This window comes from Strix uralensis, chromosome 1 (assembly GCF_047716275.1).
Source record: "Strix uralensis isolate ZFMK-TIS-50842 chromosome 1, bStrUra1, whole genome shotgun sequence".
NCBI lineage: Eukaryota > Metazoa > Chordata > Aves > Strigiformes > Strigidae > Strix > Strix uralensis.
The window spans coordinates 151,134,761-151,147,230 of record NC_133972.1 but is presented as its reverse complement, the minus strand read 5'-3'; the positions used below and the strand labels follow the sequence as shown (position 1 = coordinate 151,147,230).

At 36.0% G+C, this 12,470-nt stretch overlaps 1 protein-coding gene across 10 annotated transcripts in view; it reads right to left on the bottom strand.

The window, feature by feature from the left end:
- VPS13B (vacuolar protein sorting 13 homolog B) overlaps positions 1-12,470 on the bottom strand; it is a 491,200-nt gene that overhangs the window by 73,832 nt on the left and 404,898 nt on the right. For all 10 annotated transcript variants that reach the window (XM_074885247.1, XM_074885238.1, XM_074885283.1 and 7 more), the window contains 2 exons: positions 10,213-10,420; positions 9,706-9,890 (listed from right to left, as the gene is read on the bottom strand). In XM_074885247.1, the coding sequence (XP_074741348.1) occupies positions 9,706-9,890; positions 10,213-10,420 (393 nt within the window). The remainder of the gene's footprint in view (positions 1-9,705; positions 9,891-10,212; positions 10,421-12,470) is intronic.

Genomic DNA, 12,470 nt, shown 5'->3' with positions numbered 1-12,470 from the left:
TGTCCTAAAGCTAGGATATTTAAATTATAAATACTCACTTTAAAATTGAATATGCAATATCTACTTAATTTAATTTTTTCCCCTATCTGTACTGAGGTCTTTGGTTGAATAATGAAAATAACTAGTATTTTGCTTTCTGAGTAATTACATATACCTTAGCTCTTTCAACCCCATTTAACAAATTTATTTATGGTCCTATTAGCATATTTATTTCATTTTATTAAAATTTACATCTGTACTGCAGTTTATACAATAAATATTAAATAGAGTGTATAATAAAGAGATGTGAAAGAAAACTCCTGCCTTCTAAGAGAAATTGTTCTTTAAAAATACATAACTGCCTTTTAGCTGACTTTGGAAAAAAGCTTCTATACATCTTCAACTAATAGAAGCTATAAAAAACCCTTTGTAATATTGGAACCAGTTGAGAAACCACAAGTATTCAAATGCAGGAAATCATGATTTTATAACATTTTAATGTGATCTACTCTTGGGAAACAAAGTTAACCAAGCCCTATTTCTGTACAGGAAATATTCCACTGTACAGTTGTAATACATTGTGGTGAGGGGTACAGCTGCAAATTTTTCACCTGTAATGCCCCACTGGTATTGTGGCTTACTGAATTGCATCAAGATTGCCTTCCTGTCCGGAAAGCCCTCTAAGTACAAACAAGACTCTAAGCCCAGGTTTTATTTTCCCTTGGTATCAGAATATGGTAATTTAAGAGCCCTGAGAAATGCTTTTTAACCTTTTAGAAGAAATATGTAGCATTCTTTTATTAGGAACTATGTTCTTTGCCTTTTTAAAACAACATGTGACTAACTTATCTTATCAATTTATCAGGCTAGCAGGTTCAGAGCAAATGCAGGTGTGTATAGTAATGTAATCTGTCACAGATACTGTTTTTTTTCATTATGGAAAAATTATTCTAAACACACTAACAGCTTTTGTTAAGAAAGCACAGAATAGCGCTATGCTATAACTGAGAAGATTTCTGCAGGACTCTTTAAACAGAAAAATGTATGTACTATTAAGTGTCAAACCCATTTTTTTCTACTGTCATTCCTCTTGAGACTGAGTTTACGTGAAGATCACTCGCTTGCAAAAGCGAGTATTTAATTTAATTTTTAGGGTCTTTATTGTTGCAAATACTGAGAAACAAAAGTATATAGGTAGGAGATCTTACGTTAGGGACTTACCTACTTCTTGCAATACTCCTTATTCTCTTTTTCTGATACAGGAGCAATCTTCCACATTTTATTTAAGGCATTTTCTAAGCTTCAGTATTTATTAATAATATAAGCACTATGCTGTTGAAGTGCAGTCACCTCTGGGATTGAGGGTAGCAGTCTATTAATACATAAAGTACTGCACAATTTTCAGTATACAGGCTATTTTGACCACATATTCTCACCACAGTAAAGCCTGACTCCTACAAGAAGTGCCACAAGACCAGCGTACAGCAGGAAGGACTTGGGTTTGCAAAGTTTCATAAATCAGAGTTACAAAATCTGAAAAGTACAGAACACGAGGAGAGTGTAAATCTGTCATTAAGATAATCTGATGGTTTCGTCAGTCCTCTGGCACCCGGTAGAATTTTCACTGGCTCAGTAACGCCAAAGGGTAAATTTCAGTGTGATGCACAGGCAAATTATGCACAACTTCCATTAACATTCCCAACGAGTTACGCTTAACTCCCTGCAGACTGCACAGAAACTGTAGGCCAAACGATACAGTCTCATCTCGATGCAGTGAACACTAAGATCACACAGCAAAATAATTAAGATTATACACACAAAATACAGTAACAAAATAGTAAAGTCTGAGATAATCCTACTTTCAGGCAAGGAAATTCACAAATAACATTTAAAGCCGGAATTCCTAAAAAGAATGGGCTCTGTTTCAACATCTGCTTAAGACTTACTGTGTAACACTGCAACTCCTTTAGCCCCTACTTCCTTCCTTGCAAGAAAATGAAGGCAATACTTATAATTAATAGTCAGAGTCTTAACTTCGGAAAACATGTGCAAAACTTCCCAGCATCACAAAACTTGCTTGCATCCAGATCATCTGAAGTTTAAGTGGCTGAGGCTACAAGCAAGCCTACAGCCCTCTTACACAGACCAGCTGTTTACATTATGACCTGCATCCATTTTTGTACACATGTATGGATGTAAACACAGCTTCTACTGATGGGAAAGCAGTTTCCTACATCAGAATAAAAGGCATTTGTTACAGTTATAGTTTATGATCAGATATGCTCAATAATTATACTGTACTGTTTCATTTCAAGCCTGTTGCAATTCTTCAAACAGTAGAGATCACAAAAATACCATATACAGTCTATGTGTAGTAGTGGTATGACTAGTACAGCAATTTTGAATAACATCAAAAGGTAGAATTAACTCGAAATGTAAGTTTTAAAAAGCAGAGTCCCAGACAAAGCACCAAACTAGCCTTCTGAGCAATTCACAACAGCTAGACAAATTATTTCACCATCCATCTAAAAAGTCTGATTATTTGAAGACAGTACTGAACTGCATGTCAGTAGATTAAAAAATTTGCAAACCAACAGGTTTATCGATAAACATGGTTGAACTTTACAGCTTATTATCTAATAACTCTATGAACTTAAATCACGAACCTGTCACACACAAATCATCTGGATTTCCAAAATAGTTGTTGCTTTGGGAATGTAAGAAATAAATCAAACATGAATAAAATTTGTGGTTTCCCAAAAAGCTCTTTTCCCAGATTCTCAAATGCCCAGCTGAACACTGTAGCCCCAACAGGGAATGAAAAATAAAAAGAAAGCAGAGCCAGCCAAAAATGAGGTATTCTCTGTTAAAGGGAAAAATGAATGTCTTTGACATTGATCATAATTCTTTGCCTGTTGACTGTCATGTCAAATCCTTCCTGGAGTAATGACTTACAGTAGGTCTAATGTCAGTCATTCTTAAGCTCATGCTTCCTTAAGCCACTGTTTAAACAACCACAAGGTGTTAGAAAATGACTGTTTATTGGCTGACAGTGTTGAAAAATCAGATTCCAGACTGCAGAGTCTGCAACGCTTTATTTAAAAGGCATAAGCATGTAAGGCAATGCAACAGACAATTTTTTGAATCCTCACCTTCTGAAGCTGAAAATGTTTTATGTTCTCCTAAAAGAGATTTCACCATCTCAGCAAATTCTCTGAGTGAATTTTACCAGAGTGGTTTTATTTACCTAGTCTTTTCTCATTAAATTTCAGCTAACCCTTTGCAACCTCAGAACTATAGTCACTGCCCTTATTTTCTCCAGTAGACCTTGAGAGTTGGTTAATTTAATAACCACTTTTCTAAACCAGGAATAAGTGCTCTGTTTATTAGGACACTATATAAAGAAGAAAGGCCAAAAAAGGAGACGTCAGCACACATTCATCTTTTCATCAGCTGTTATAATGCTGACTACACTTGCATGCAATCGGAATCCTGGCAGGTACACAAGGGAAACATTGTCAAACACAAAAACCGGCCAGGGTATGGTTCAGTAGATATTTTATTTTAACTTCATATGGAGAAATGAACAAATGCCATAGATTATCTTATCTTCCTTTTGTCTTGTAAGCTTTAACAGCTTGTATCTCTCACTGGATGACAATCCAGTGAAAGAATTTTAAGTCTGTGTTGGTGATGCAGATAAAACAAATTAGAGAGCTCCAAATTGGGACCATTACACATTATATGATCACTTTGATTAGACAAATCTTGTTTTCTCCACCTTTTAAATCCATGGTCACTTGTGTAAATGCTCTTGTGACAATACATAGTTTTTTGTTTGAGATATGGAACAGTGCCAGCAATATCCCTTACTGGAAAGATAACTCTACAACGCAATGGCAAACATGGAGCATCTCTGTAAGAAGTTCACTAGCTAAAACAGGCCTCCAGCTGTACAGGAACTCATTTGCATGTTCTGTTCACCTGCTTGCACAGAAAAGCAGAATACTTCCTTGATGGCATACAAATTGATTTCCTATCTTGGTGAGCCCCTCCCAGTCTTTGCTCTCTCTCCTGCCAACCCAAACCTCTCAACCTTGTTCTTGGTAAAGATAAAAATACGGCCCAGATTAAATCAGAAAAGTAAAACAACATAGGGTAATGAGAAGCAAAACCAAATGTAAATCTAAGATTCTCAAGACTGCAGGAAGACACAGGAAGATTGTGGGAAACTAGATGCATAGTAAAAGTACAGTTATAAGCCCCACAGCGCAGATAGCCAACAGCACTTTCTTTGAGCTTAAATGCCTAAATGTAGCTAACTCCATATTGTATCTGTACAATTTGAAAGTCACTACTGAATTAGTAACAGATTTTTTTCCCTGCAACTCCGCCCTTCAAATTGTAAAAATGCCACAGAAATGAAGAACACTTACCCTTTCTCAACTGCTGCAACCTGGCAGATTGAAGGAACTGTACAAGCATGGTTGAACTTAGCATTACATGACAGCTCTGAAATACAGTCCCTTGTTATGATGTGGAAGATATTCTTCTTCAATTATTCTTTATGCTCTGCGACAGTGACATTATCTGCATAACCATAAACTATTATCCGGAAATTGCTCTTACTCCTTTCTTACTAGTACTGAACTAGAACAATCAGGATGGAGGAAATAGCCACAAATTCTCTTTCAGCTGTCCTTGTAACCAGCTCAAGTCAATGTTCTCATCATTTGGGACATGAGAAGAGACACTATCAAGCCCTTCTTCTGCACAGTTTAGACTGTCTAGCACACTCTTGTTCCTGAGTTGCTCATGCATCTTTTACAACTCTGATATTCCTGCAGGAGACATTTCTATATGCCTTATAAAACATATTCTGCTTGAAGGCTGTTAGCATGCTTCAAGTCCTCAGTGGAAGACATTTTATGGACAGATTCAGAAGAACCATCGCCAACAACAGATTCCAACTTTAACTGACATAAAACAGGAACATCATAGAGCAAATAAAAGACCTGTTGCCCTATACCGATGAGGTGGTTGCCTTGTAGAATATAGTTTGCTGTTAAACTGGGAAGCTGAGGCATACCTTAAGCCTTCACACATGAATACTTGCTGAGACAAATCTATAAACATCTGCACAGTTTTTACTATAGAAATTATCTGCACAAGAGAGTGTCCTAAATGTAACACTAACTGTTTTGGAGCAAGAACAGTAGGCTTTGTCTCTCTATTTTTGTGTACATATTTTCTTTAGATACATGATAAAACAGGCTTTTAAAGTTGCTCATCCACATATCTTCAACCACAAGACTTTCTCTTACTAGCAATCTACTTGAATGATTTAAAAGTTCTGATGTACCAATATCAGTCTTCAATATTTTAAAGTAGTGGCACTGCTACTTCATCTTGCTTATTATCTTTTGAATTAATTTCATGAAATTTTTCAGTTTGGATTTTCCTCTGCTCCTGAGGTGTGAATATGATTCTCACATCAACACCATTCTACCCTTTGCCCTTGCTGACTTGGACAGTAATGGATTACCCTGGTTTACATGGCATTAGATGGAGTCAGCGCTGGGATTAACTTCACTCTTATGAAATGTGTGCTGTCTTAAGTGAAGTTATCAGTGGACTGTGCTTATCCTTCTGCATGTGTTTTAAAAATAATCTTAGCAGTAGTTAGGATCAAAAGGGTACACCTTTACCAACATTTGAGTTGCTGCCTGAAGGTCTTTTCTGTAGATCCCCTTTATGCAAGGGGTATATTAGTGGTGGTTTAGAGCAGTATTTATCACATTACTTGGACAAGACACAGCCTATTTAATTTTTCTTCTTATGAGAACATGAAACTACTGTTCTTGTGTGTATATTCCTTCACCTCACGTTGACCTTTATTAAGATATTTAGCTGTATCTAGAGCTGTCTAAACACCAATCAAAAAAATCTCACAACTTGGAAAACAGGCAATCATTAGTAGAAATGAAACAGAAGCTTATAGAACAATCAAGAGTTAGTAGTTTTGATCAAGGAACTAGAGAGATGTTCAGTATAAAAAACTGAGAAATATTCTACATCCATAGCATATCTCTTTCTTGATACAGAACCCAACTTTCCCCCCCCCCCCCCCCCCCCCCCCGGTTAGGTATAAAAGGATGCACGTAAAACAGTTGCAAGCACAGCAGTAAATTGGTTTTGCTTCACACGATTTTGTGTTCCAAAAATAATACCTGTGTATATCCTTTCTTCATTAGTATAAACTTCCAAATACTACTATATAAACCTTAAAACAGTCTTGAGAAGGTGTATCTTGGCAGTGACATAGACATAAGGGGAGTAAAATAAGAAAAGGTCTCCAGGTCAAAAGGTCTAGAAGTGATGCCAGACAGTGACTTTAGTACCTGAGGATAAGAAACGCCTTATGTCACTGAACAGGAAGTCCTTAAAAAATTAAGAAGAGGTACCAGGAATGTTTAAAGGTGTTTCATCAAACGCTAGTTTTCTGAAAGAACAGTAAATCACACAGAGCCAAAGAACATTTGTAGCATGTGAAAATGGGACAAGGAGGGATTAAAAATTAAATAGAAAGGGGCTGCAATCTCTGATAAACAGGAAGAACAAGTTCAGATATTCCAAATCTCCCAAAAGAAATACAATCATGACGCAGTTTCTTGCAAGTGCATCTAGGATTCCCTCTCACTTCCTTCAAACAAATAAATCAAACTTCTATTTCAAATCACTAAAGAAAATGCAACCTGCTATGTCAAAAACATCAGTTCTTCCTTTTCTTTCTACAAATAAAAGCAACAATGTTGAGATTGTAGAAAGTAAAGTAAAAGCACAAGAAAATAAGCTCTTGGGGCAATCTAGAAATAGCAGAAAGGTGAGGTTTTATAGAAACAATATAGTTCATATTGATTCATAATCTGAAGCTGTTTGCTTATCCTTTGGCTGCAGCGGATGACATGCAACTTCAATATCTAGAAAAATTCTCTTTATGGTGAAGCTTTTGCAACTTCCAGGAATTTGAAGAATAGCTATAAAAACAAAGAGACTTCTAAAACCTACCCATGATTAAAATGATATGCCAAAAGTTTAACAACTAGAAAGCTAGATGAAATGTCACAGCAACTTACTGTGAAAGAAAGAACATGCAACTGGTAAACTTTTAATTCAAGACAAACTGCAGAAACACACCTTTGCTTGGATTTATGTGAAGTAAAGGATTAATGGACATTGGTAACACAGCTGGTGACATTATGCATCCTCCTAGCATTTGAACATACACACAATCCTGGGGAAGTTTTTAAAACATATTTTTAATATACTTTAATATCATTGTTGTCTTTAAATTTAGATCCTTTTTTCAAAAAAGCTGAAGTCTTTGGCTTGCAGATGTTCCTCTGATGTTTAATGTGAAGAAGTGAATAAAAGTGTTGTTTTGTCTTTTTTCTCTGTATTTTGTGAATTTCCCATAAGCACTAAATACACAGTATATTAAGAAACAGACATATATCCATATAGGGAAAAAAGTGAAGCTGATGAAAGGCCTCCTGACTAATTTAAATCAACCTAAAGATTGAGATGAATATTTGGTAAATGTAGTTTACCTAAAGTATTTGAAAATCTACTCTGTATTACTTATTCCACCCACACATCTATGTTAGACTAATAAAAAGAATGCATGCTGTCCATGTTTAAAATGGCTGTTTATCTACGTTGTATGGAGCTGCTCTGTGTAGGTACATGGCCGTTTCTGGAAAATGTGATGAATCACCATCTTGAGCCAGGCAACAGTTACTGCCATAATTAATGGCCCACCACCAAAATATGGATCCCCTTGTAGGCATTTCTGTACTCCATGTGCCCAAGAGCACAGTTTTTGAATAGATGTCCTCTAATTTGGCTGGTATTTTCCATCTCTTCCCTTGTAATTGAAAGCCAGTAATATAAGACTTACTATGAATTAATTAATCATAAAATTGACAGACCTTAAGAAGAGTGCATGCCACAGTAAAAAGCATCATGAAAGGAAGGTATACAGGGATGCCTGACCACAAACTAAAATGAGACTGATGGAAACAGTTCTCTGCGATCAACGTATATGATTAAATGCAAATCTGAAGAATTACACGAAGATGAGTGGAAGTTGACAGAACCTGAAGACTGGTAGCTGAGTGCTTCCTGGTTTCTATCTTACTGTCCGAGGTAATCACAGGGGAAATGAAAGAGGATTGCAACTACCTTCTTTTCTCTAGACCGTAGCATGGAAGCCCAAAGCAGAAGAACGTGCGTGCTACCAGAAGTCCATCTGCGTATGCCCACTTGAAGAGTAAGTGCTATTCCCCCCTGTACTGGGTCACATTATTACACAAGCGCACACATTATGCTCATGATGTCTGTTATCTATAATGGGAGCTTAATGTAATTATACCAAAACTTGGTGTGCTGTGCTCCAAAAATACCATCCTGAAAGAAGGCAAATTGCTGGCTTTCATAGCAACCTAATAGGGTCATCAAGACAGCATACAATAACACAATTTTGATCTTTGATTCAAACCTCATGCCAAGTGGAGCTGATTTTTTTCCATTTAATTTTAATTTTCATATAACTGAAAGGAGCTGACATTTAGCTGTCTAAAGGGCAAAGAAATTGGCAGGACACTTACATGATCTCACTGACAGTATGTGCACGGTAATAACATTATACCATTTATCTGAGGAAGATTATCCTACTTATCCATAACTCAAAGCATATTGGTGCATAATTCAATTTTAAAAGCAATTTTTAACGTTATAGCAATAATGAAATATAATTCAACATTTCTGAACAAATAGGAAGAAATGAGAGATATTTATTTCCCTTGACTCACAACAGTATTCTGGTTAACACACAGATTGAAATTAAAAAAAATAATGACAGATCCAATTTGTAATACAAAAAGGAAACTGAGATTAACAAAATTAAAACTGAGCGAAAATCAAAATAGGTATGCAAGGAGTAAGTGAATTTATAAAGGTAAATTACATTAGACAGGAGAGAATGTAACTACCTGATTGTGTATTTTAGAAAGCAATAATTCTCAGAGTGAAGGATCAGTGTAATCGTGAGGTATAGTCTATTTTGGGGCCACAAAGTCACACAGCTGCAGCACTCAGCCCTCCTTTGAAGGGCAGTTCCATGATCTCACACAAACTGGACTGTCCATTTCAACTCTCTCAAAGCAAAATGAGAGAAAATAGACTCTTTCTCTCTACCCTGTGGCTCTTACTAGAAGCAGCACAGCCATCTGCCATCACAGACACAGGAGAGGATGGTCAGATTGGAGATTTGAGTTCAATGATTCCACTGAATCTTGGCAATTTCAAACCAGGTCTCTCCTCACATTTCAGTTTCAAATCAAATGAAGTCTTTAAGTAAAGACTGATGGATGAAATCATAGGAGGCCAGAATAAAAACTCTGCATGCTTGCAAACCAGAACTGATAAATTTGGCTGTAGCTTATTATGTCATGGAAAAACTTTACAGGTTAAGTGGTTAAAATGTTTGCCCAAGCAGTTTTAAAATTAAAGGCGTGCTCAAGCTGCGGAATTTGCCTCCTATTGATTTTGTAGAGCTCCTGACATTTGTTTTGTGCTCATTTTTAATAAACCTAAGTTTGAAAAAATTCACTTTATAGCAGCATTTTCTTTTATTAATTGAAGTAGAAAACTCTCATTACCCACCTGAAGAACATCTCCAAGGTCAGCAGTGCTAATATCTGGGTCTTCAGTGGTATTAAAAGGAACAGGGTTAATTCTTACAAGAGTGAGCACTCTGGGTTCTGGATATCTCCACAACATCATTCCTGGACTATCCTCAGTTTCATTGTAAAACACAACTTCATAGGCACTGGGCAGTTTTTGTGCTTCTGTCAAATGAAAGAAAGCTATAATCCGTTATATAATTTCTAGAAAGAAACATGCTGGTTTATGAGACCAAAGTAGTTAAAACTAAACCTCTCAGGATCAAAAGGAGAGAAAATAAAAAAGCAATTTCCCCGACTTTTAAAAGATTACAGCTTAATGGAAAGAAATCAAAAAAGTATTTTTTTTTCATTCTAGCAGATGTCTTTTCAACTGCTTTTCCAAAAAGCGTAGTTATTCATTGTAATAGGCAACTAATCTTTAACAGGTTACTACTGTATTTACTTTATAATTAAAAAAAAAAGAGTGCAATAATATTCTTCTTACCTGCATCATGTATATACTGGAACAGGCCTGTTCTCAGATCATCTGAAGTATGCTCAGTTTTTGAGGCCTGATTTCTTTCCGTAGAAAAACAAGTGGGGTGTGTATGTTTGGATATCAACATCTCCACACTGCCCTTTGCAGTAAGGTACTGCCACAGAAGCTCCTGGAGAAGAACTAAACAGTTCAAATGCTCTTGACCCCAGAAAACCTTAAAAAAAAAAAAAAAAAAGAGAAGAGACAAAACAATTGCATACAAATATTTAGTCATTTTTAAAGGATAAAAACTCCCCAAAACAATAGGAACTTTATATGGCTTTCAGCCTGCTCTACTTATACCTTAATTGCTTGCAAGTATCCTTAGTGTGAAAGTAAAGAACAGGAACAACAAAAAAATCTCTACAAAACCATTTGGCAAATTTGTTCTTTTCATCATTTGAAGGAAAGCATTAATTTTTACCACTTACAACTGATAATTGGTGCTGCCTCGATGAGCACAGATCTTAGAAGCCATGCGCAAGAACTTACAGCTGAGTGCAGTACATAATGCTAGGACTGGTCACAGGTTTTGCAGTTTAAGCTATTAGAAAAAAGACTTAAAGATGCAAAGTTTAAACTGTTCAAAGAGCTTGTTGCTCCAAAAGTCGAATTCTGGAATGCATTAAAAACTGAGTAAGTGACACAGCAAAGAAGATGACTAGAAAGAGATACAAAAGATCATCTCAAACACAAATATTGAGTATATACACCATATGAATTGGATGTGCTATAAGTTCTCGGAGTGAAATTTAAAGGTTTAATGTTTTTTGAACTTTAAACCAGAAATTTAGAAAAATATCTAATAAAAACTGACATTCAAAGTCTAGAAGATTCATATGCTTTATAGCAAAATAAAAAGCAAGTAGACATTCCTCTCTCCCAGCTTTCGTAAGCAGCACTGCTTTTCTCAAATCAAACTCCTGTTTGAGAGAATCACGTTAATGGGGACAAGTGCTTTAGTCCTTTAGGGCCCAGAAGCAAGAGGGAAGATAAGGAAACAACTAGCAATTAATAAAGAAATAAGACTTAGAACCAGTGTGGGATAAAATCAAAATTACCAGACAGTAACTTAAAAGTCCATGGTAAGGGTAGGAGTAAATAAGCTGTGCACATAAAGAGTAGTGCAAAGTTTTTCACTGGGGAATACCAATTTTCAAATATGAAAAAAAAATCAGAAGATGCCTAAAGGGTAGTACAGCTATCAAGAAAGAAGCTTTTCCTTCCCCTACATCTACATGTAAGCCCATGGAGTAAAACAAGACCCTTCTGAAACACAACTAGTGCCAGTCCTGAGCTAAATACTCCCAGGCTACCCAGGTCATCTCCCTAATTTAGTGCATCTCTACTGCAGTTTCTAGAGTACCTCTGGGCTCAGGGTCCTATTCTTGGTCTAGCACCACCTCAGAGGAGCTCTCTGTTGCCTAAGCCGATCTCAGAGGCCTCAGTACCCTGTTGATGGAGGAGGGAAGAATGCTTTTTTCTCCCACTTTTATTCATTTTATTTTTAGGCAGCTGGAATTCCAGGCCACAGAACTCCTACTACAGTATTCACAGATGAGGCACCAATTTCACATAAGCTCTCTAGGCTCTGCTGCGATACAAATTAACAGTGGTGGAAGATGAGGTCATGTTTAGAGCTGGTAAAATCATTAGCTGTAAATAAATTAATTTGAAACAGAATTGCCAGTGCTTTTGTCAGCATTCTCAAATCTTCCAGACCAAATACTTAATTGTTTTCTGCAAAAGCTAATTATCCCAGTGTATACTCTAATAATAAAATGGCTTTCTCAGATTTATAGATATTTTTCTGGTCCTTGTCAAAACCCAAAATTTTGTAAAAAAACCAAACACTTTTTATTAACAACATGTAGAGGTAGTCAGCCAAGTACCTGTGAATAACAAATAAAAAGGAAGCAGAGAAACAAACAGACTTTATTTATTAAGAGATAATTTAAAAAAATTTGTATTTATACAATTAGCCCTATTCCCATCACTGCGGTTTTAAGAACTTCTAATCCCAATTCTGGGAAAAGACCTAATGACATGACTAAATGTCAAAATTTCCTTTTTGCATTTTATATGCTTGATTTATATATTTATTTTAAAGCATTTGGTGTGTATAGATACTACAATAAAAATAATTAAAACAAGACATATCTTAAAGCCCACTTGTTTAAGCCTCACAGAATCTATTTTTCATTTCAAGAACTCCCATGCTTCTT